General features: G+C 36.8%; 1 protein-coding gene across 1 annotated transcript in view; it reads left to right on the forward strand.

The window, feature by feature from the left end:
• Positions 1 to 26,232, forward strand: part of MYCBP2 (MYC binding protein 2) — a 272,226-nt gene that overhangs the window by 221,405 nt on the left and 24,589 nt on the right. The window contains exons 59-69 of the mRNA XM_044913540.1: positions 1,572 to 1,739; positions 10,431 to 10,588; positions 11,941 to 12,140; positions 13,007 to 13,156; positions 16,359 to 16,519; positions 17,558 to 17,714; positions 17,897 to 18,121; positions 20,771 to 20,836; positions 22,252 to 22,491; positions 22,795 to 22,893; positions 25,786 to 25,866. Of these exons, the coding sequence (XP_044769475.1) occupies positions 1,572 to 1,739; positions 10,431 to 10,588; positions 11,941 to 12,140; positions 13,007 to 13,156; positions 16,359 to 16,519; positions 17,558 to 17,714; positions 17,897 to 18,121; positions 20,771 to 20,836; positions 22,252 to 22,491; positions 22,795 to 22,893; positions 25,786 to 25,866 (1,705 nt within the window). The remainder of the gene's footprint in view (positions 1 to 1,571; positions 1,740 to 10,430; positions 10,589 to 11,940; positions 12,141 to 13,006; positions 13,157 to 16,358; positions 16,520 to 17,557; positions 17,715 to 17,896; positions 18,122 to 20,770; positions 20,837 to 22,251; positions 22,492 to 22,794; positions 22,894 to 25,785; positions 25,867 to 26,232) is intronic.

Genomic DNA, 26,232 nt, shown 5'->3' on the forward strand with positions numbered 1-26,232 from the left:
ACTTTGTTCTAGACCTTGAAGATACCAAGATGAATGTAATAAAATCCTGACTTCCATGTGCTCACACGCTGGTGGGAAGACAGACCTGTAAAGGAAACATTTAAAATGTTTTATGAGGAGTTCTCTAATAGAAGTATGCATAGGATGCTCTTAGAGCATGAAGGATGGAGAGTACCTGAATCTTTCCAAGGAAAGAAAGCAGTCTTGAAAGATAAATAGAAATCAGTCAAGTACGTGATGGAGGAAAGCAGTTCCTCACAGTAAAGCACATGTGTGAAGACAGACATGAAATAGCATTACACATTTAAGGAATCAGAGGCTGGTTAAAGCATTGGCCACTGGGAGAAACATATGAAATGCCCCAGAAGTAGCTACCTGAGACCAGGTAATGTGGGGCTCTGTAGCCCATGCTAAGTTTGGATTTTATCCCACAGGGAAAACGGTTCAGGAATATTAAACAGGGAAATACATGAACTGATTGGCAGTTAGATCACTCTGCTTCAAACGTGGAAATTTCATAAAGGGTATAACTAAAGGTGGGGGAAGCCTGTTAATAGTATACTGTTCTCCTCTATTGGCCTTGAGTTGTACAGCCTATACTTCCGCACATTATACACTGGCATTGTAAACAGACTTTCATATACCAGATTCAGACTTTTTTTCAACAGCTGTCAAATGAAGGTTTCTGGAAATTGCCTGCAGGAATGGCTTGCCAACAACAGTTCCATTTTAGCAATGTTGTCCTCTCTATAGCAGAATTATATAGTTTTTTTTAAAAATTTTGTACTTATTATTTTAATAAAATGAACAGGAAACAAAATGAGAATGTCATACTAAATGCATTTGAAACCGAGGTGGAGATCATTAGGTATGCCAAATGTAACAAATCTTTAGCTTCAGTCAGACGACTTAGGAGACTTAGGTTAACAACTCTCTGTTCAGTTTGAAAAGGAAAGAATCAAATTGTAAAACACGTTTAAAAATATGCCACTGTACCATAATCATGGATTTTATATTTTTAGCCCTCTGGAGAATGGACACCCACACCCACCCCACCCCATGGAACATTTCATGGGTCTAATCTTTCTCAAATATGATTCTTACATATGTTCCTACCAAAGATGGTGAGTGTATTTCAATAGTCCATGTAAGAAACATGAGCCTGAACCAAGGCAATGATGATAGGGAGTCAGAAGAGAGGAAACTTAGTATTCATAGGGCTGAGTGGTCACAGCTGGTCACAGTTGAGGACTGGCCTACCACAACTCCAAGATACTTGGGCCCAGGCACCTGGATAATTGGTGGGATCATTCACCAAAACACTAGAGGGTGGAAAGGTTCTCAAAAGAAAAGAAAATGAGTTCAATTTTGGGTTTGAAATGTTTGTGGTACCTGGAATATTTATGTGTGAAATTGTCAGACTTTTATTTACTCCTACTTACATCTATGATTATTTTAATACTTCACCCTTATAGTTAAATGTGCTGCTTTTACTTTTATGAAAGAAATTAAAAGTGAAAAGTATCTATGGTGCCATCATACTTGAAGTCACTGGATTTGATTTAATGCAGGCATCATCATGAAAATTTTGTGGGCTATCAAGATGACAACCTCTTCCAGGATGAAATGAGGTATCTACGTTCAACATCTGTACCTGCCCCGTACATATCGGTAACACCTGATGCAAGTCCTAATGTATTTGAAGAGCCAGAGAGCAATATGAAGTCTATGCCACCAAGGTATTTCACTTCTCTCCTCTCTATTGAATAGCCAGTGTTTGGTGGGAGAAAGACTTTGAACTAAAAAAGAATGCCTTAGAAGTTCTTTTGTATGTCCTTCCATCTCAAGAAGGACATTGAGTCAGCTCTGCTAACTATTAGAGCTGTAAGAAAAAGCATACATACATGAATAAGACGAAGTCCTTGATAGCAGAGGCAGACTAGTTGGAGAGAAAAGATCAACTAATGGAAGTAATAATGAAGGATTCCATTGTATGATATTTTATCATTGGGTGCTGTAGTAAATCAGACTAGAGAAAGATCAGTTTGAGGCAGTGCTTAGAGAAAGTTCCATGAGAGAAGTAGCACCAAAAATAAATCTTGAACTTACTGGATTACTGCATGCAGTCTTCTCCCACTTGCTTAGGTAGGGTAGTAACATCAGTGTAAAGACCTTCTTGAAAACTGAATAGAAGCATATAAATATAAAGCAGAGGGAATTAGGGTACCACTGTGACTTTTTGGAGGAGGAACTGCATGATAAAAATTCAAAGATAGTCTCACTAGTGTCGATTGAGAAGCTTATAAATTTAGTCAAAGATTTTCATTAACTGTGTGGAGTTGGATTATGTTGGCAATGATTATCAAAAAAAGATGGATAATAGAAATATTTTCTAGTAAAAATCAGTGTGGCTTGTTGGCTAACTAGATAATGAAAAGGATAAGTTTAGGATAGCATCAAGATATCAGGCATGAGTAATTGCATACACATTATCATTGGGAAGGAAGACATTTGCTGAAGGAAGAAAGAATGTGCTTCTTTAGATATGTCACTGTGTTAATACTATGTGGTTATTATTATAACTAATATAACAGATTTTAATACACACAGTAGAACTCATATATCCAAGTGAGTATTTTTCCACTGAAAACACTTGCAGCATTTCCCCCCAGCTGTGTGGATTATTCATCAGAGTTTTTTTGAGCTGCTTTTAAAATTTTCTCCAAAGAGTACAGTGTAGCCTTTTATATCTTTTAAGGTAATAAAGTATCTCTAAAGGAGATAGATTTTCTGGAAGAGTCAGAAATCATTTTGAGACTAGTCTGATAAATGTGATTCATTGGGTTGTTATTACCCTTTAGGATCAAAATTAAGTGTCATAAACTTCTAGGTAAAGACAGTGAAAAGAAGTTTACATATATCTTGGAATATCATAGAATATTCTGTGTATCCTAGAATATCATAGTCAAGGTAGAATCCTCTAACATAGAAGCCCCTAGTATCATCACTAGTGTCACAGAAGAAAGTGGAAATCTAGGGAATCCTATTCCCACAGTGCCATGCTGCAGCGAAGCAGCAATCCAAGGTGCCAGGGAATGTTGCCACAGAAACAGGATACACACCCAACTCAGTGGAATGGTTCCTGGTATAGAATATTCAATAAAGGGCGCCTGGGTGGCTCAGTTGGTTAAGCGACTGCCTTCGGCTCAGGTCATGATCCTGGAGTCCCGGGATCGAGTCCCATGTCGGGCTCCTTGCTTAGCGGGGGGTCTGCTTCTCCCTCTGACCCTCCCCCCCCTCATGTGCTCTCTCTCTCTCATTCTCTCTCTCGATTAAATAAATAAAATCTTTAAAAAAAAAAAAAAATATTCAATAAAATCTCAGGTTATCCCTGGAAGGAAAAAAAAAAAACAAAAAACAGGTGTCAAATAGTGTGGAAAAGGAAGTCTAGGGAAATCCACTGATACTTTATCAGAACAAACACAGGACCTAGACAGAGCTGCCCACTTTAAAATATTATCAAAAGGAAAATAAATAGTATGTCATGAAAGTCAGGTGAAGAACCCAATCTGAAAGAAAAATCTCTCAAGGAAAAAAAGAACATTTCTGTAAGTACTCTGTTGTACTGGAAAACTTGATAATGACATATATTTAATGAAACAGTGTGAGAATGAATTAAAAGGTTATATCACAGAGCTAAGAGGGCAGACTGAAGACCAAATAAATACCATTAAAAGACTAATAAATTAGAAACATTTAGAATAGTAAATTGAATGACTGACATACAGGAAAAATTTGAGATAATCATAGTAAGTAAAGAGTAAAAGGACAAATAATTATAGCAGTTAGAATGAAGATAACAGACATGGAAACAGGACAGTCTAACATAAGAATAACTGGTATTGGGGCACCTGGGTGGCTCAGTGGGTTAGGCATCTGCCTTCAGCTCAGGTCATGATCTCAGGGTCCTGGGATCGAGCCCCGCGTCGGGCTCCCTGCTCAGCGGGAAGTCTGCTTCTCCCTCTCCTTCACCTTCTGACCCTCCCTCCTTCTCGTGCTTGCTCTCTCTCTCTCTCTCTCTCTCTCTCAAATAAATAAATAAATAAATAAAATCTTTTAAAAAAAGAATGACTAGTATTTTTAAAGTAGAAAAACCAACCAATATAATTGAAAATGTATCTAAAGCTATAATATAAGAAAAAATCCCCCAAATGATGAAGTATTGAATTCCTATATTAAAAGGAAATTTTTATACCAGGTGACTATGAGGAATAACTGAACTTAAAAAAAATTGGTTTTTCAACCATTTGGAGTCTATTTTTGTGTGTGGTGTAAGGAAATGGTCCAGTTTCATTCTTCTGCATGTGGCTGTCAATTTTCCCAACACCATTTGTTGAAGAGACTGTCTTTTTTCCATTGGACATTTTTTCCTGCTTTGTCAAAGATTAGTTGACCATAGAGTTGAGGGTCCATTTCTGGGCTCTCTATTCTGTTCCATTGATCTATGTGTCTGTTTTTGTGCCAGTACCATACTGTCTTGATGATTACAGCTTTGTAATAGAGCTTGAAGTCCGGAATTGTGATGCCCCCAGCTTTGCTTTTCTTTTTCAACATTCCTCAGGCTATTCGGGGTCTCTTCTGGTTCCATACAAATTTTAGGATTATTTGTTCCATTTCTTTGAAAAAAGTGGATGGTATTTTGATGGGGATTGCATTGAATGTGTAGATTGCTCTAGGTAGCATTGACATCTTCACGATACTTGTTCTTCCAATCCATGAGCATGGAACGTTTTTCCATTTCTTTGTGTCTTCCTCAGTTTCTTTCGTGAGTATTTTCTAGTTTTCTGAGTACAGATTCTTTGCCTCTTTGGTTAGATTTATTCCTAGGTATCTTATGGTTTTGTGTGCAGTTGTAAATGGGATCGACTCCTTAATTTCTCTTTCTTCTGTCTTGTTGTTGGTGTATAGGAATGCCACTGATTTCTGAGCATTGATTTTATATCCTGCCACTGTCCTGAATTCCTGTATGAGTTCTAGCAGTTTTGGGGTGGAGTCTTTTGGGTTTTCCACATAAAGTATCATATCATCTGCAAACAGAGTTTGACTTCGTCTTTGCCGATTTAGATGCCCTTAATTTCTTTTTGTTGTCTGATTGCTATGGCTAGGACTTCTAATACTATGTTGAATAGCAGTGGTGATAGTGGACATTCCTGCCATGTTCCTGACCTAAATGTGAGACAGGAGTCCATCAAAATCCTAAGGGAGAACACAGGCAGCAACCTCTTCGACCTCAGCCGCAGCAACTTCTTCCTAGAAACATCGCCAAAGACAAGGGAAGCAAGGGCAAAAATGAACTATTGGGACTTCATCAAGATAAAAAGCTTTTGCACAGCAAAGGAAACAGTCAACAAAACCAAAAGACAACCAACAGAATGGGAGAAGATACTTGCAAATGACATATCAGATAAAGGGCTAGTATCCAAAATCTATAAAGAACTTATCAAACTCAACACTCAAAGAGCAAATAATCCAATCATAAATGGGCAGAAGACATGAACAGACATTTTTCCAAAGAAGACATCCAAATGGCCAACAGACACATGAAAAAGTGCTCAACATCGCTCGGCATCAGGGAAATCCAAATCAAAACCTCAATGAGATACCACCTCACACCAATCCGAATGGCTAAAATTAACAAGTCAGGAAACAACAGATGTTGGCGGGGATGCGGAGAGAGGGGAACCCTCCTACACTGTTGGGAATGCAAGCTGGTGCAGCCACTCTGGAAAACAGTATGGAGGTTCCTCAAAAAGTTGAAAATAGAGCTACCATACGACCCAGCAATTGCACTACTGGATATTTACTAAAGATACAAATGTAGGGATCCGAAGGGGTATGTGCACCCCGATGTTTATAGCAGCAATGTCCACAATAGCCAAACTATGGAAAGAGCCAAGATGTCCATCGACAGATGAATGGATAAAGAAGATGTGGTATATATATAGAATGGAATATTATGCAGCCATCAAAAGGAATGAGATCTTGCCATTTGCAACGACGTGGATGGGACTGGAGGGTATTATGCTGAGTGAAATAAGTCGATCAGAGAAAGACATGTATCATATGACCTCACTGATATGAGGAATTCTTAATCTCAGGAAACAAACTGAGGGTTGCTGGAGTGGTGGGGGGTGGGAGGGATGGGGAGGCCGGGTTATAGACATTGGGGAGGGTATGTGCTATGGTGAGCGCTGTGAATTGTGTAAGACAACAGTCTTACAGACCTGTACCTCTTAAACAAATAATACATTATATGGTAAAGAAAAAAAAAAGAAGAAGATAGCAGGAGGGGAAGAATGAAGGGAGGAAATTGGAGGGGGAGACGAACCATGAGAGACTGTGGACTTTGAAAAACAAACTGAGGGTTCTAGAGGGGAGGGGGGGAGGGGTGGGTTAGCGGGTGATGGGAATTAAAGAGGGCACGTTCTGCGTGGAGCCCTGGGTGTTATACGTAAACAATGAATCATGGAACACTACATCAAAAACTAATGATGTAATATATGGTGGTTAACATAATAAAAAAATAAAAAGTAAAAAAAAATTGGTTAAGTTACTGAAATTCCAAGAAAAAAAAAAAGTACGAATTTTTCAAGTATCTGAGCAGCAGAAAAAGAAGTCATCTTACAAAAGGAAAAGTTTTCTGTTGAACAACTTTGACTGAAAGAAAACAAGTGAAACAATGTCTCTAAAGCTTCAAAAGAAAGAAAATACTACCTTGGAGGTTTTACCCAATCAATCAAACATACTGAAATATAAAAGATCTTGGGAATCTTAAAACCAAATTATGGGTTAATCAAATCAAATGCATGGAAAGCACATTTAAAAGACTATAGACTTTTTTTCCATTGGACATTCTTTCCTGGTTTGTCATAGATTAGTTGATCATAGAGTTGAGGGTCCATTTCTAGGCTCTCTATTCTGTTCCATTGATCTATGTGTCTGTTTTTGTGCCAGTACCATACTGTCTTGATGATTACAGCTTTGTAATAGAGCTTGACGTCCGGAATTGTGATGCCCCCAGCTTTGCTTTTCTTTTTCAACATTCCTCTGGCTGTTCGAGGTCTTTTCTGGTTTCATACAAATTTTAGGATTATTTGTTCCATTTCTTTGAAAAAAGTGGATGGTATTTTGTTGGGGATTGCATTGAATGTGTAGATTGCTCTAGGTACCACTGACATCTTCACAGTATTTATTCTTCCAATCCATGAGCATGGAACGTTTTTCCATTTCTTTGTGTCTTCCTCAATTTCTTTCATGAGTATTTTCTAGTTTTCTGAGTACAGATTCTTTGCCTCTTTGGTTAGATTTATTCCTGGGTATCTTATGGTAATGGTATTGGGAAAATTGGACAGCCACATGGAGAAGAATGAAACTGGACCATTTCCTTACACGACATACAAAAATAGACTCAAAATGGATGACAGACCCCAATGTGAGACAGGAATCCATCAAAATCCTAGAGGAGAACACAGGCAGCAACCTCTTCGACCTCAGCCGCAGCAACTTCTTCCTAGAAACATCGCCAAAGACAAGGGAAGCAAGGGCAAAAATGAACTGTTGGGACTTCATCAAGATAAAAAGCTTTTGCACAGCAAAGGAAACAGTCAACAAAACCAAAAGACAACCGACAGAATGGGAGAAGATACTTGCAAATGACATATCAGATAAAGGGCTAGTATCCAAAATCTATAAAGAACTTATCAAACTCAACACCCAAAGAGCAAATAATCCAATCATAAATGGGCAGAAGACATGAACAGACATTTTTCCAAAGAAGACATCCAAATGGCCAACAGACACATGAAAAAGTGCTCAACATCGCTCGGCATCAGGGAAATCCAAATCAAAACCTCAATGAGATACCACCTCACACCAATCCGAATGGCTAAAATTAACAAGTCAGGAAACAACAGATGTTGGCGGGGATGCGGAGAGAGGGGAACCCTCCTACACTGTTGGTGGGAATGCAAGCTGGTGCAGCCACTCTGGAAAACAGTATGGAGGTTCCTCAAAAAGTTGAAAATAAAGCTACCCCATGACCCAGCAATTGTACTACTGGGTATTTACCCCAAAGATACAAATGTAGGGTTCTGAAGGGGTATGTGCACCCCAATGTTTATAGCAGCAATGTCCACAATAGCCAAACTATGGAAAGAGCCAAGATGTCCATCGACAGATGAATGGATAAAGAAGATGTGGTATATATATACAATGGAGTATTATGCAGCCATCAAAAAAAACCCCCAAGCTCTTACCATTTGCAATGACATGGATGGAACTAGAAGGTATTCTGCTGAGCGAAATAAGTCAATCAGAGAAAGACATGTATCATATGATCTCACTGATATGAGGAATTCTTAATCTCAGGAAACAACCTGAGGGTTGCTGGAGTGGTGGGGGGTGGGAGGGATGGGGGACTGGATGATAGACCTTGGGGAGGGTATGTGCTATCGTGAGAGCTGTGAATTGTGTAAGACTGTTGAACCACAGACCTGTACCTCTGAAACAAATGATGCATTATAGGTTAAAAAAAAGTAGGAAGGGAAAAATGAAGGGGGGGAAATCGGAGGGGGAGACGAACTATGAGAGACTATGGACTCTGAGAAACAAACTGAGGGTTCTAGAGGGGAGGGGCGTGGGGGGATGGGTTGGCCTGGTGATGGGTATTAAGGAGGGCACGTATTTAATGAAGCACTGGGTGTTATACGCAAACAATGAATCATGGAACACTACATCAAAAACTAATGATGTATGGTGACTAACATAACAATAAAATAAAATTTAAAAATAAAATAAAATTAATTAATTTAAAAGAGAAGACTATAGACTTTACACATAAGGGTAGTTTTCATAAAATCTTAAATAATAAGAGAAACTATGACTCAAGTGTTTTTATATTCAGCCAAGTTGAAATATCACAAGCATATAGTAATTCAGGTAATAGAGCATCTTTGAGCTATTCTTTAAAAAAGTCTTGACAAACTCAAGCTATTACAAAAGATAATAATGACTCCATTAAATCAGTGGGGGATAGAAGGGTGGTTTTGTCTCGCAGGTGACATCTGGCAGTGTTTGAAAACATCCTAGTTTGTCATAACTAGGCTAGTTCAACGGGCATCCTAGTATGGAGAGGTCAAGAATGTTGCTAATCAATGTACAGTACACAAGACAGCCCCTCACAACAAGGAATTACAAGCATGACCATATTTATAAGAACAAGTCATTATCTTTTTAGGTTGTATAACAATTCTTTTTTTTTTTCCAAGTTGTTGGATAAGCTTCCTCTGAAAGCACAACAAATGTCCTGAGTTTTGTAGTAACACCATTTATAAAGTGAACTAAATTAATGTATCCCTATTCTCTGGGCATTCTGGAACCTGTTGGCCCATGCTGACATCCAGGCACAGTATTCACAGCCTGTTCAAACAAGAATGTATATACCCTTAGAGAGGTGGTGAGTAAAGAAAACAGCCAGGGAGTTAACTACTTCCTAGGAAACATAAGCTTGACTGACGGTCATAGGAGTTCAAACCTGGCTTGAATAATGGAAAAGAAGTCCAGAACTCATGGTGGGCAAAACTGTCCCTATTTGGAATGAGGTAACAGAAAAAAGAACACATGAAAAGAATGGTTTGTAATCTTTCTTAGAGAGAAAGTAAGGAAAGGTATTTCTCTTTTTTATAAAAAGCCTCAGTAAAAGAAAATATATAACCATATTAATAGCTTTTCAAGTATTTTTTAATGTTGCTATAGTAAATAGAAAAATTGTTAGTTTACTTAAACTGGAATGAAAATCATTGAGTTCTTCTAGAATGTCAGTATAATATAACTCTATGCCAAAAATCAATTTGTTACCTCTCATTGCACTTAGTGTGGCCATGCTCTAGAAAGGGCTGTGGCAACACTTCGCAAGAATGAGAAACCTAATAGAAAACTCAAGCACAGAAAGAAGACTGAATTGTTTCACTTTCCAATTTATTATGTGTGTACATACCTATTTTCTTTCTCTTCTGTGCTCTTATGAATATATCTGTCTAGCTTTCTTGAATATCATGATATAACTTCCACCACAATGCTTTTGATTCTGAAAGGAGTTTAGAACATTTAATGCCTTTTCTTCTTTTTCATTGAAAAATGCAAAGTAGATTTAAGAAAACCGGAAGTTTTAGGATGCAGTTTCTGAAATCAAATTCATTTGGAAAGATCAAATTGTGATGTAAAGAGAGATTATCAAGTTGGCTTTGAATTTCTGTTTTTTCTACAGGAGGTATAGGTTCATATATTTGACTACACTCTTATAAATTAAATATAGTTTCACTTTATTCACTTTTTCTCCTAAGTTTTTATCTGTCATCATGTTCTATCTGCAGTTTGGAAACTAGTCCCATAACCGATACTGATCTTGCAAAAAGAACTGTCTTCCAAAGATCATACTCAGTTGTTGCTTCTGAATATGATAAACAACACTCCATTTTACCTGCACGAGTTAAAGCCATTCCTAGAAGAAGAGTTAACAGTGGAGACACTGGTAAGTATAAAGATAAAAAGAAAGATTGTGTGGTCCAAATGGTTTTATTTGTAGATACTTTTTTTTAATCTAGTTTTTGAGGGGTGCCTGGATGGCTCAGTCATTAAGCATCTGCCTTTGGCTCAGGTCATGATCCCAGGGTCCTGGGATTGAGCCCCACATCGGGCTCCCTGCTCCGCAGGAAGCCTGCTTCTCCCTTTCCCACTCCCCCTGCTTGTGTTCCCTCTCTCACTGTGTCTCTCTCTGTCAAATAAATAAATAAAAATATTAAAAATAAATAAAATAAAATCTAGTTTTTGAAAGGAAATGGATTAATTTTAAATTGTGGTTGACATTCCTTTTATGTGACACACCCAAAAGTATGCCTGTCTGAATTTTGCATCTCGGTTGGAAGAGACACCTGGAGACCATCCAGTGATAACTCAAGAATAAGTTGACCTTTAAAATCTTACCCATTAGGTTCTAAGCCAAATGTTGCCACCATTATCCCTTCTACTAAGTTTCAGTGAACTAGTAGTTCCAGTGACTTACACTTTCACAATTATATTCTCATTCCTAATAGAAGCTTCTAACTCTTGGAGCTACTTCCACTCTGAATAGATAATGTGGGGATATAAGTAGCTCTTAATCAGTAAAAAAGTTAAATAATCTGGACTAGTTGGTATCAATAGCCCCAAAATAGAGCTGCTTGATTCTATGTCAAGAATAAAGAAAGAAATCCAAGAGAAAAGGATAATATGATGATTTATCAGGCAGCCCACTTAACTAAAATGAAGATTCGGTGTAAGATTTATAGATAGGTAATTATATATCATATATAGATTCCATTTAGGGAAAAAATACAATACTTAGCTTTTAGAGTGTTTTAGCAAGCATGAACTTTAGATTCAGCCCTGAATTCAAAAAACAATGCGACAACTTAATAGCTACATGATTTTAGGAAAGTAAGATATTTATCTTTTGGGATGCCTGGGTGGCTCAGTTGGCTAAGCGTCTGCCTTCAGCTCAGGTCATGATCCCAGAATCCTGGGATGGAGTCCTGCATCGGGCTCCTTGCTCAACAGGGAGCCTGCTTCTCGCTCTCTCTCTGCCACTCCTCCAGCTCATGCTCACACGCTCTCTCTCTCTGTCTCTCTCTGACAAATAAATAAAATCTTTTAAAAAAAAGTATTTAATCCTTCTCAGCCTCAGTAAAAATTGAAGTTGTTACGATTTGTGTCACATGCAAAAAAAAAAAAACCCTAAGACGCTAGTGAATAAGCTAGATACTGTTATTTTTAATATCATCTTAAATATATTAATTGTATGTATTATCTATGAAAGTTAATTTTTTTTTTTTTTTTAATAAATAGAAGTTGGTTCTTCCCTCTTGAGACATCCATCTCCTGAGCTTTCCCGGCTAATCTCAGCCCACAGCTCTCTTTCCAAAGGAGAACGAAATTTCCAATGGCCAGTTTTAGCTTTTGTTATACAACATCATGATCTAGAAGGTCTTGAAATAGCAATGAAACAGGCCCTAAGGAAATCTGCTTGCCGAGTTTTTGCTATGGAGGTATGAATACATTAATGGGGTTATTGATTCATTGATCATACATATCATTTGATGACCTTTTTTTGTGTTAGCTCCTTTTCTACCCAACAGAAAGTTCAAAAAATTAAGAGACATTAGCCAATCAAAAATATCAAATGTTCACATCAAAATTAAACTTTTGTTTATGAATATAAATGAATATAGAGGTCCATATTTAAGCACTCTAAAGAAATTTATTTCTGCACTGCTTTATTGTTTGAATCCTGTTAGTATCTTTTTTGAAAAAGCTTTTTGTAATAAGGATGTCATTTCAGATAGAAGAATCATGAAAAAGAGATAACAAGTAGAGCTTTTGAGTTATAAATTTAACTATAATAACTTTCCTGAGTCTATTCTCTGGAAATGATAGGATTGCTATCTATCATTTTTATATATATTATATATATATTTTTTAATCTTTTTTGTCATGAATATAATAAATAACCTGCCACTTCATTGATGATGGGAACAATGTAAATACATTTAAGTATATAATAGCTTGTACAGACTTGAGAAACATTTTGTGTTATCCTAACCTAAATGCAAGTTGGGAAAAAAAATGTGCTTCGGCAAATTAATATGAAGATGAATTTTCGAAATAAAAAGTGGTTTGAAAAAATATTTCTGTGTTACATTTCATAAGTATTATTTTTCCTATTATGTTTTTTACTTGGGACCAAAATTATTGACTATTTTAAGTTCAGTGTGTTTTCAATGAAATGAAGGTCAGATGTGTTTAGTATCTTTCCTTGAAACACTTGGTCCATGGAGTACTTTGTTTCTTACTCAGAATGTTTACTCGCATATTTTCTTTTTATCTTTGACTCATTTAACCATCATTCATTCAGGCTTTCAACTGGCTTCTGTGTAATGTCATCCAGACGACTTCTCTACATGATATTCTGTGGCATTTTGTGGCATCTTTGACGCCTGCCCCAGTGGAACCAGAGGAAGAAGAGGATGAGGAAAATAAAACAAACAAAGAAAATGCAGAACAAGTAAGTGAGATTTTGGGGGCTTCTCAATTGTCCATATTTTTATAGAAGAGTAGAACCATCTTCAGATAATGCAATAATATGCGTGAGCTCATTCGCAAATTATATAACCTAAAGGCAAGAATAAAATTTCAGTGCTGTGGGCAGTATATTCACTCTATTTAGTGAAAGTTTTCTCTCCAGGAAAGATGTGATCATTCAGTTCTGATTTCTCACTGTAAGACAGATAACCAGGGCAACATTATTCTATGGAAAATCTATCTACTTCACAACATTGCTGTAAGTTGGCAGAGAGTAAAAATATACCGTGTAGGGACATGAAATTTAAAAATGTTTGCTTGGCTAGAAAGGACTTGGATTTTATAGGAAGCAATCTGCATAATGGAAAGGCATTGACTAGAACCCTAGAAACCTGGGTGCTAGCCCCATTTCCACCTCTGTAACAGTGTGACTGTGGGCCTCATTTCTGTATCTGTAAAGGGAAAACTAGACAGCATTTAATTCACTTGCAGGCATCCTAAATTATATGCTTAATATTTTATGATTAATTTCCAAGGATATCAAGCAACATCATCATAGCCAAATTCTTAAAACTCAGAAGGAAACAAAGTATCATGAGTAAGAACTAGTAGAAACAAGAGGCAAGGGAAATAGACATTCAACAATTTCAGTGGTTCTAATTTATCTATTTATAGTATAGCTATGTTTAATGTGTTTAAAGAAATAAAAGACAAACTTTAAAATATAATAATGTAAGAACTGTAAGAATGACATATTTGAAAAAGAACTAAATAATTAACATGTAAGAATTATATATTAGTATAATAATTAATGTTAGAAAAAAAGCAGTGAACCTGAAAAAAAATCAGTTCTGAAATTTATAGCAGATTAGTCAAAAAATTGGTGAATTGTAAAAGAGACCTGAAGAAATCATCCAGAATAAAACAAAAAAAATGAATTGCTTTAAAAAGTGAAAAATATGAGAAGGTGTAACATTTATCTAATTGGAGTTCCAGAAAGAGAGGATAGACAGAATGGAAAAGAGGTACTATTTGAAGTGTTGATACCTGAGAATTGTCCCGAATTGATTACAAATGACAATGCATTGAATCAGGAAGCCCAGGGAGCCCCAGGCAAAATAAAAAGAAATCATGGTGGGCAAATCATAGTGAATTATCTGAACAAGCAAAACAAAGAGCAGGCCTTTAAAGCAGCCACAGAGGAAAAAAATTACACTTAAAGTAGGGACAGTGAGAATGACAGCTGAGTTTTCAGTAACAATATTGCAAGTTATAAGACAGTGAACTTTTTTTAAAAGGCAATCAATTGATATTTTCAGTATGCTAAGAGGAAATAACTGTCAATCCAGTGAATCTATTTGTAGAAGAAGGGCAAAATAAAGATATTTTCAGAAAATAAACAGACAAATAGATATTTGCCACAAATAGACTGTTAGAAAGGAAAATGGTAATGCGCTTCAGTTACAAGAGGAGATCTCACATGGAATATCTGAGAATGAAAAGAAAAGAAAGTGTTACTTCTTAACAAAGACTGTATAAAAAGTGACAATGTGTAATGGGAATGATTTTTAAAACTTAGTACCAAAATACAGGCAGCAGTACCATATACATGAGGAGGCAGGTGATTGGTGTTAGTGTTCAGTGGGTTGATAATGATTTTGATTAGCTTTAGATTAAGTTGAGTGTGTGTCATTACCCAAAGAATAGAAATAGAGTGTATAGGGAGAAGGCACCTGGCTGGCTTGCTCGGTGGAGTGTGTGACTCTTGATCTCAGGGTTGTGAGTTCAAGCCCCACATTAGGCATAGAGATGACTTAAAAATAAAATCTTTAAAAAAAAAAAGAAATAGAGTGTGTAATTTCCAAACTCATAGAGAAATGAAAAAAAAAGAACTCAACCCCTCCCCAAGAGGGAAAACAAAATAGAAAAAGTGGTACAAATAGAAAGTAACATATTAGAAATAAGTACAAAAAGACTAAGTCTTCTATTTAAAAGACAAAAATTGGGATGCCTGGGTAGCTCAGTCGGTTTAGCGTCCCAACTTTTGATTTTGGCTCAGGTCATGATCTCAGGGTCATGAGATAGAGCCCTGTGTGGAGCCCTATGCTCCAGGGGGAGTCTGCTTCTCTGTCTCTGCCCCTCCCCCGCCCCACCCCCGAGCACACACACTCTCTCTCTCTCTCTCAAATAAGTAAGTCTTTTTAAAAAATAAATAAGGGGCGCCTGGGTGGCCCAGTTGGTTGGAGCCTTCAGCTCAGGTCATGATCTCAGGGTCCTGGGATTGAGTTCTGCATCAGACTCACTGCTTATCAGGAGTCTGCTTCTCCCTCTCCCTTTGCACTTCCCCACTGCTCGTGCTCTCTCTCCCTCACTCTCAAATAAATAAATAAAATCTTTTAAAAAATAAATTAATTAAATAAAAAACAATAATTGTCAGAATAGATGAAAAAACAAAAGGTAGTTGCTGTATATAAGCATTACATCTAAAACATAAGAATCCAGGAAGATTAAAAGGGGAAGTTTAGAAAAAGATATACTAGACAAACACCAAACAAAATAAAGTTGGTGTGACTCTTTTTAACATCAGAAAAAAAAGAAAGCTTTAAGACAAAATTAATAATAAGGATAAAAAAGCTTTCTACAAAATGATGAACAGTTCTAAACATGTATGTATCAATAATATAGTCTTTAAAATATTAGGTAAAAATTGACAGAACTTCAAGGAGAAATAAAAAAAATCCACAATTACAGTGTAAGATTGTTTCACACCTTTAACAACTAAATATTCCTGCATAAGAAACCACCCTAAAACTCATCGGATGAAAACAGTTGCCTGTTGGCTGACAAATCTGTGCGTGAGGCTCAATTTCTGCATATACATATAGAGTCACCCTGTTAGTAGATTTGTGAGCACACCAGAATCGATACAGATACAGTATTCATTTGTTTGGTGATTTTATTTATGAGTGACCTCATCACTTTTTCCCTAAAAGATAATACAGACATAATTAGTTAATCTTAATGTGTGTTCTGGGTATGATTTGGTTTTGGTTTTATTTACATTTCTGTTACATGACTATCTTTACAGTATACATAACACTTATAAGTATACATAATTTTTTTTGTGTGGGGAAAGTTCTTTTCAGCATACAGACTGATCAACCTGCTTTCACTTTCTGTCTCAGGAGAAAGACACAAGGGTATGCGAACATCCTCTCTCAGATATAGTGATTGCCGGTGAAGCTGCTCATCCTTTACCACACACATTTCACCGCTTACTTCAAACAATCTCCGATCTTATGATGTCCCTCCCCAGTGGCAGTTCATTACAGCAAATGGCCCTAAGGTAATTTTACATCTAAGTGTTCTAGGTACAGTGGAGGAGAGATTTTATGTAATATTCAACTCAAAATGCTCGAAAGACCTTTTTAAATAGTAAGATACAAAGAATCTCTACATTATGTGAATGGTGTTTCACTCATTACTGTCATAATCTAGAATCATCTTCCTTAGCTCACACCCATTTGCCGCTCTGTAAAATGAGGTTAATACACTTCTTAGTGCTCTGAATTATCAGTCTGTAACAGTTTTCCTCACTTCCCCCCTCTTCTACCCCAGGTCACTTGTCTCAGTGCTACCCAAGAGTAGACTCTTAAATGTCACAAAAGGGAGAGGGAGAATGAAGTCTCAGAAGCAGAAATCAAAATAGGGTTTTGAATTGAAAAGAATTTTGAGAAAAATGGAACCTTAGTTATATACAAGGCAGCCTAAGTCTACCTTGGGGAACATCACCTACTTTTAAGTCTCAGCCTGCTAAGATTTTAACATTACTCCTACATTGTGAACCTTGTTATCAGAGCTACATATGGGGCCACACATATAAATGATTTTTATCCTCCACTGATTTTTATAAGCTGTAAGGTGATGGAGTGATTTGGGGCTACCCACAGCCCTAATGATAAGACCAGCAGAGGGGAGACTGTGTTTCCTCCTCACAAGATTTTTGAAGTGCAGTATGTGTTATATACACTCTGATGAATTCGTATAAAATTATAAGACTAATAAATTTGAGAGGCTGTTTCAGTTGGGATAACACTTGTCTATCTGCGAAATTGATTTATTACCTTTTTTGTTTCTGTAGCCTTGATCTTCATGGCTACAGAAGCAAATTTCTTTATATGTAAATGTATTTTTCTATGTGTAAAATGAGTGAACTTTCTTTAGATCTTACGTTGTTGCAAAGAGGTAGTGCTATTATTCCATGATTTTTTTTTCATTTCTGTTTTTCACCTGGAACATTTAAAATTTTTTGAAATACTAACTACAGAGTGCTTTTCCAGGATTTCCTTAGGAATTATTTAATATATTGCTTATGCCTTTTTAGGTGCTGGAGTCTGAAATTCAAGCAGTCTGATCACCAGTTCCTCCATCAGAGTAATGTCTTTCATCACATTAACAATATTTTGTCAAAATCAGATGATGGAGACAGTGAAGAAAGTTTTAGCATCAGTATTCAGTCTGGCTTTGAAGCCATGAGTCAGGTCAGTCATTTACCACCTGTTCTGTGTTATCCTGCTAACATTCAACAGTGTACAGAAGGAGAAACTGCAAGTTACTCCTAAACAATCTGATTCATTTGTTTCTTACCTCATGTCTTGTTTGTTTTATTATCATGAAAGATTTCCATTTCAGTGTTGTAGTAACGTACATTTGTTTCTGGTAGGAATTGTGCATAGTAATGTGCTTAAAGGACTTAACCAGCATTGTTGACATAAAAACTTCAAGCCGACCTGCCATGATTGGCAGTTTGACAGATGGTTCTACAGAAACCTTTTGGGAATCAGGAGATGAGGATAAAAACAAAACTAAGAACATCACCATCAACTGTGTGAAAGGAATCAATGCCCGCTACGTATCTGTCCATGTGGACAATTCCCGAGATCTTGGGGTAAGAAAGGAAACTTGATTTGTGGCTCATTAGTTCTTTTCAGACCCTTGATGACCATGCCCTATCATTTTGGAGCTTAGCAAAAAGATTTTCATGTGGAACTTCACCAACCAAACAACATTTTTATGTTTCCCAAATAAATCTTAAATCTAAAAACAGATGAAGAGGACTGGGGCACTGTGGAATACCAATTCTAAAAAGAGGTGTGATTACAGATAACACCATGGCTCCAGCTAAGCGGAGTAAATGAATGCCCTATAACTGCCTACCCGAGTGCCCTTGTTTCAGCTCTTCTCTTGGCCTGAAGTCCTCTCCTTAAAGTCTGCCTATCAGATTCCTCCCAGAATCTCGAAAGACCAGGAGAAAAATCCTCTCCCAGTACATCTTCTATAAAAATTACTCTTTCCAGGGCGCCTGGGTGGCTCAGTCGGTTAAGTATCTGCCTTCGGCTCAGGTCATGATCCCAGGATTCTGGGATCAAGCCCTGCATTAGGCTCCCTGCTCAGCGGGGAGCCTGCTTCTCCCTCTCCTCCCTGCTCATGATCTCTCTCACTATCTCTGTTGCTATCTCTGTCTGGCTCTCTCAAATAAATAAAATCTTTTTTAAAAAATTACTCTCTCCCTTCTCTAGGTTCTTTTTTATATTACTCTGATGGCACTTAATACACTTTGACCTATTGTGTAATTAGCTCTCAGTTTCCAGCCCTAACCCTTAGCTGTCATGGCAGTGTTGGTGGGGTATCTAGACTAACCTGAACAGTCATAATTTATATTCTTCCTAGCACTATTCTGTTCACATATTTCAACTGAATTAAGTACTCCTTTACAAAAGGCAGTCAACAAAGGAAAAAGAGGCCTATTTACTTGAGTGTTAAGAACCAAGAAGAAGGCACCAGTTGCCAAACCCACATGGTTCTACCCCCATTCCTGGGGAAGGATACTCCTTAGAATTTTTCCCTCAGAATGGGTGTGGCTTGCTAGGAGATACAGTATTAATAAATCCCCTTTGACCATTGCCAAGCTTCTCCCATCCCATTCATGTATTTCCTTTCCCAGAAAGAGCCAGAGTGGTGGGGTTGGGTCTTGGGTAACCCAGATGGAATGCCAACCTCAGAAGTCCAGTCTGCTATCAGAACACTCCTTGCCATCGATGCGCAGCCACCCCCAACTCCTGTTCCCTGGTAGCAAACAAGAAAAGGGAGTGTAGCTAATATATCATAAGCTTATCTCCTTTTAGGAGCCAAGAGTTTCAATTGGCACAACTACTTTATCTTACTAGAAAGTCAAGTGTAAGAAATCAAAACATTTTTCTAGCTAGAATTTACTGTTCAGTACAAAGTTATCTTTGATTCATGGTATATTTTAAGCCAGGACATATTCTCTGTCAGAAAAATGATTGCAATCAATTTGACATTTTTCCCTTCTAGGGAGATAATTGTAGCAATATTCGATTTTAAAAGCCCTAGTCGGTAAGCCAACATCTGCTTTCCTTTTAAGAAACCTCCTCTAAGTTACATGCATCCTTGAGGCTGGTGTACCTCTGTGTCCCCACCTGCCCACACCACCAGTGCCTTATGCACGGCAGTTGTTGGAATTGCATCAGCCTAGAGCTGTTATATAGCTAAGTATGCAGTTCTCTAAGGAATTAATGTGCTAATCTCTTTCTTGATGTGCCTCACATAAAAGTTACGTCTCTGGCTCTAGTACCAGCATGATTCTTTTCAGTACTTAAAGATACTGAACTTCTGCGGCTGCCTTCGGCTCAGGTCATGATCCCAGGGTCCTGGGATCGAGTCCCGCATCGGGCTCCCTGCTCTGCGGGGAGCCTGCTTCTCCCTCTCCCTCTGCCTACTTGTGTTCTCTCTCTATCTCTCTGTCAAATAAATGAATAAAATCTTTAAAAAAAAAAAAAAAGATACTGAACTTCTGTTCGTATTTATTTCATGTGTTAATGTTCCTTCTCTAGTGTGGCAAGGACCTCGAGAGGATAGAACCCATCATTCTCATATATCCTTCTCCAAGTCTGTAAGGCAGTCTGGGTACATTGTGACACTCACAAGTATTTGTTGATTAAGCCACCTGCCTTCCTTGCTTTTACCTCCAGAAGCAAGGAAAGTATAGCAGAGAGAGTGGGACAAGAGTGACAAACAGAGTTGTTGAAAGGTCTCATGATAGAGATAGAATTTAAATCTTTAGACTTTGGGGGCACCTGGGTGGCTCAGTCGGTTAAGCAGCTGCCTTCGGCTCAGGTCATGATCCCGGGGGTCCTGGGATTGAGCCCGCGTTAGGCTCCCTGCTCAGCGGGGAGTCTGCTTGTCCCTCTGCCCCTACCCCGCTCATGCTCTCTCTCTCTCTCTTTTGAATAAATAAAATCTTTAATAAAAATAAATAAACAAATCTCTAGACTTTGGATAAAAAGAGGGAATGCCAAGCTCCTCTTTCAGAGCCCATGGAGACTGAAGGTAGAATTTGTGAGAATAAGACAAGACTGGGGTTGGTTGTAAGAAAGTGGTTGGTCGGGCAGAGGGAGTGAGATCAGTTAGGAAGAACGATGACAGAGTTAATGTGATATTGGTAGGCTTTAAGAAATCATTGTAAATTCAGGAGCAGGAATATGGAATAATAATTGTTGTGAATTGTCTATTTTAGAATAAAGTTACCTCAATGACCTTCTTAACTGGCAAAGCAGTAGAAGATTTGTGCAGAATCAAGCAGGTAATTAAAATTTTGTCATTAAATGTTTTGCTACCTAGGGAGAAATTCTTCTCAGCCTTTACTGTTAAATTCTAATTTTGGCATGCTACCAAAGTATTATAGAAAATCATCTGTTTACAAAACACTAAACTGACAAATAGTCCAGATATAGGAACATTTACAACCATCCCTGTGCTAAACATCTTATCCGTTAGTGCCCTAAATGTTCTCCTGTCATGAGTGATTTTACTGTACCTACAGTCCTCCACTCTGCCTCCAGCTCCTTACAAAGAGTCAGAGTGCCTTAAATGCATCATAGATCAATTCACAATCAACACCTACTCTTCAGGTTAAAATGTAGATTATTGTCCTCTAGCCTGAAAATCTATCACTTATAAAACTAAAACTGTATCCAGGCTGCAAGTTGATTTACACACCATCTCTAGAAACAAGTTAGGTTTTGTTTGGGCATGTATCTGAGATTCTGTATAAACTGACTTGTGTTAGTGAAACTTTACCGAAGCTGTTCTTCTCTAGCTACTTTATCCCATAAATGTTGACCACTTGTTTTGCTTTGTTTTTCAAATCATATTGAAAGAATGAATTGAGATTTTAGATTAAACAAATAGTAAATTTTGTTTTAAAGGCTAAAAAATTTAGGGAAATAATCCTATTCAGTGAGATACTATTTATTTATGCTCAATGCTCTTTCTAGAAAATTGGCATTATCAATTAAAATAATATCAATTTAGATGTCTATATAAATAATGTAGAAGTCCTAGGTCATTTCTCTTCGACATCAAATACCATAAGAACAGTTTTCACTTTATCAAGTGAATAGTGTCAAAAACCATCTCACAGTGCATTGAAATTTAATCCTTGAAAAGAAGTTATATTCTCAATGAAATGCAGTGAAATAAGGAATCACAAATGTGAAGTAACATATAATTTTTCTTCAAAAGTAAAACATATTAAGTGACTGCACATCAAAAATGTTCATCTTTAAAAAAAAAAAAAATGCTTATCTTTAAATGGTGCTTTAATGTGAAGATGCACAAAACAGGGCCCGATGCTGATCTTGTGAGTGTTTCCACTTAGAGTCAGTGTAGGGGAAGGGCAGTCACATAAATTGATTGATGATGTTACTTATAAAACTTATCCCTGGAAAGTACTCAGACCTGCATTTTAATTCTCAACTCCATCTCGTACTGAGAATCCTTCAACCTGTTTTAACCTCATTTCATCTGTATGATAGCTACTATAGTATTACTTACCCTCACAAGGTTTAAGATAATCAGTGTGAAGTAACACAGTAAACCTTGGCCCCTGCGCAAGTCTTTGTGATTTGAGCTTGCTGTTATTAGCGCTAAGTCCAGGACAGTGATAAGAGAGTGAGACAGCTGTATCAGGTTTCTATCCCTTTTCTGTTGTGCTAGGTTGATCTGGATTCCAGGCACATCGGTTGGGTAACAAGTGAACTTCCAGGAGGGGATAATCACATCATCAAGATTGAATTAAAGGGCCCAGAAAATACGCTGAGAGTTCGACAAGTAAAAGTCCTGGGCTGGAAGGATGGCGAAAGCACCAAAATTGCTGGCCAGATTTCAGCCAGCGTGGCCCAGCAAAGGAACTGTGAAGCCGAGACTCTGCGAGTGTTCAGACTTATTACATCTCAAGTGAGTGTCCTCACTACATAACCTAGCACAGGATACCCTGAAATAAAATCTTATTCAATAATAATACCAAAATAGTAACAAAATACTTTGTAAAACAAGTTAGAGATGGCTGGCAACAGATGTGACCCATTTCCTCCTCTTCTCATAGCCCAAAACTCCTGTGTTTCATTTTGCACTCATAACTCTTAAAAGTAGTGGTGTATAGCAAGAATAGCATAGTAATATTATAAAACCTGCAGAATTAGCTCATGCATCCTTTAGCTTTCACACATTGATTCCTTCTCATGTTCCTGTCTTCATCAGGTATTTGGAAAGCTCATCTCTGGAGATGCTGAACCTACACCAGAACAAGAGGAAAAAGCACTACTGTCATCACCTGAAGGAGAGGAAAAAGTATACAATGTATTTATTTGTATTCTAAAAATATTTATTTCCCTTTTCCATTTTCTTATTTTTGTTCAGTGAAATAATCCATCTATTGCCATGTATTTTAATGGATAGGTGATAGTAGTTTATATGCAGTTAATGTTTTTTACTTTAATTAGCAGAAGATGAAGAAACTATCAAAAGAAATTATTTGTTTATATATGATCTAGCTAGTATTGTAAGTAACAAAATTTGCTCTGTTTGATCTGTAAAATCAGCTTAGTCATTTACTGTACTGTGCACCATCGATGATCTTCTTCCTCCATTTAATCTGCCCTTCACAGTCCAGTTCAAAAATACTGTCTTCTCCAGGAATCTTCTTTATGTTTCCCCCAACAATATGCAGTTTTCCTTCTGCTAAACTTCATCATAGTTTCTATGAGTCTCTTCTCAATTTCTTTCATATGTTTGTTTATAGACATATTTGTCTCTTCTACTGAATCATAGCTTCTTAAAGACCAAGTGCATATCTGATTTGTCTTTATATCCATGGCATAAAACACACATGCATTCAGTATATTTTTATTGGGATAACTTGTTCTTCATCTTGTTCTTGAAATTTCTTTTAAAGTGTGTTTGCCTTTACTTACTTGGTCTACTCTAAAGCAAGAGGAAAACCTCATCTTTTTCCAAAAAGAGGTCAACCCTGACTGGTCTCAATATTCTTATGTCATTAGATATTACAGATAATCACCTTGGTAGCCTTTTGAAAGATAATTTCAAGGACTTATCTAGTCTAGCCCTGTGCCTTCTGATATAGTAATGTCTAAGTCATCCACTCACATCTTTCTATTTGGGATCTGTAGAAAATAAGATTTTATAAACTCTGGTTGTTTCTTTTAGCATCCTGTGGGGATATCATTTGAATGACTGCAAGAGTGTGTGACTATTCATTAAATCAACTGAATTTTAGCAAATGGCAGTTCTTTGCTAAATAACTATGACAATTGGTACCAAGCCCTCAGAAAGTTTGTGTTCCATTCTTAGATATGAACCTTTAAACACACACCCCAAAAAAGAAATCAGTAGGGATACTGTGTAGCATATAATCAATTTTTTATGTACGTGAAAACATTGTGCATTTCACAGGGTTTCAGAGTACATTAGAAGTATTGTGCCCTGCAGTGGTCAAAAGAGGCTTTTGGTAGGTATTGGGTATGACTTGGACCTGAAAGGGAATGGGTCAGAGTTAGATTGACAGAGGGGATGGGAGCAGGGCTCACTGAGAGGCTGGCCTAATAGTAGGAGTGTGTAGGTTGAGATGTTAAGGTTGATTGGGAAAGTTTATGCTAGTGGTAAGATGCCCATGAAGTAGCATAATTATTAAGAGAATCATTTTTTATGTCAGGTTTTTAAAGTAGAATTTAGATAAGGAAAAAATTCATCCTTTTAAACTGTATTGTTTGATGAATTTTTGTAAATTTTTTGGTGTAAGTTGTTAATAATATATGCTTATTATCCTTTTAATATCAACAGTATCTGTAGTGATGTGTCTTCTTTTATTACTTCTTTCCATTTGTTTGCTTTGTGTTTGATTTGTTCTCTTTCTAGTTCCAAAGACTTGAGATCTTTCTTTTTTTCATATAAGTAATGGTACAGTTTTCTTAGCACTGCTTTAGTTGAGTGTCACAAATTTGGTGTGTTGGTTATATTTTTTTTCATTTCATTTAGTTCAGAATACTTTTTTATTTCTATTTCGATTTCTTCTTTGACCCCTGGATAATTTAGAAGTTTCTTGTTAATTTCTAAATATTTGGGGATTTTTCAAATAGCTTTCTATTACTAATTTCTAGTGTAATTTGTAGCAGTCAAAGAATATACTTTGTATAATTTCAGTCCTTTTAAAATTGTTAAGATTTAAATTCTGACTCATATTTTAGTGAATGTCCACATGCACTTGAAAAGAACTTGAACTCTGCTTTTGTTCTGTGAGGGGTTCTATAAATATCAATTCAAGTTGGTTGATACTTTTGTTCAAGTCTTCAAGAGCTTTACTGATTTTTGGTTGCTCATCTACTTGTTTTGTCAAGTGCAGAGAAAGTTTTGAAGTGTCCAGCTATTTGGATTTGTCTGTTTGGATTTTAGTTTACCTGGTTGCAAACCTCAGCTGTCCAATGGATACCAAAAATTATATGGTTTTGTAGATTATCAGCTTCTTCTCATTGTTAAAGTGGGCGTTACATTCTCTTGTAGCTTTCTTTATCCTAAGAAAAGTGAGGCAAAGCTACTCTTCTAAGAATAAAAAATGACTCTTAGCTTCACTTTTCTTACCTGTAAAATAAAACATCATATTTACCTAATGGGCTTGTTGTGAAGATTAAGAGTATGTGTATGTGATAACTATATAGCTGTGTATCTATACCTTAGGAGAGTGCCATTCACATAATAAGCACTATAAAATGTCAGCCTTTGTCTCTTATGATATGTTTCTTTGACTCCTATTAGTGGTAGATTAGCCTAATCTAAGAACACCATTATAGAGTTTTGTTAGGAAATTTCCCTTTTAACCAAATACCATTTTCTGAGTTCTAAAAACTAAATGTAGGATACTCACAATTTAGAAATAGATGTGTAATCAAAGTAGCCCAAATTGACAGATTAAAGAAGTTCATGAAAAGAAAGTATGCTTCTCTGGATTTCTTAAATTCAGAAATTTTGCCTTTTTTTTTTTTTTTCTGGTCGACCTTAACCAATAGTGGTTTCTTCAAACTTTATCCTTTGTCTTAGTGTTACAGACCTCAATTTAAAATAAATTCACCTTATAAAAATACCTGCATAGTTATTTCTCAAGATACTTTAAGATCAAATATACAAATTTTATTCAAAGAGCCTGGGTTTTTTTTTTCTCCCCCCTTTTCCTATGTAAAGGCAACATCAGATGCCGACCTGAAAGAACATATGGTTGGAATCATATTCAGCAGGAGTAAGCTGACTAATTTACAAAAACAGGTTGGTAAATAGCCATTTCATTGTCTTCATCAGTTTTTGTTTTTAGGGTGTAAGTGTTTTCCAAAATTTATGGAGGCTTTTTTATGCTGACTCTTTCATAGGTCCTATAGAATGTGTCTGCCTTTTTCCAGAGAGGAAGGAGTATATTGGCATACCTGCATCACTTTAAAGATTTTGTTATGCATGTTAACTTTCTTACCTTGCTGCTCTTTGTTATTTCTCATTTTCAGGTAGATTGTTTCATTTTGGTGTCAAATATCCAGCTACATCCAATTTCATTTGCATTTTCTGTATTCCTTTTCCCAGTGTTTTTTTGTGTGTCAGTTGATTTTTTTTTTTCTGAGCAATTATAGTGTTAACTAAATC

This window comes from Neomonachus schauinslandi, chromosome 3 (genome assembly GCF_002201575.2).
Source record: "Neomonachus schauinslandi chromosome 3, ASM220157v2, whole genome shotgun sequence".
NCBI lineage: Eukaryota > Metazoa > Chordata > Mammalia > Carnivora > Phocidae > Neomonachus > Neomonachus schauinslandi.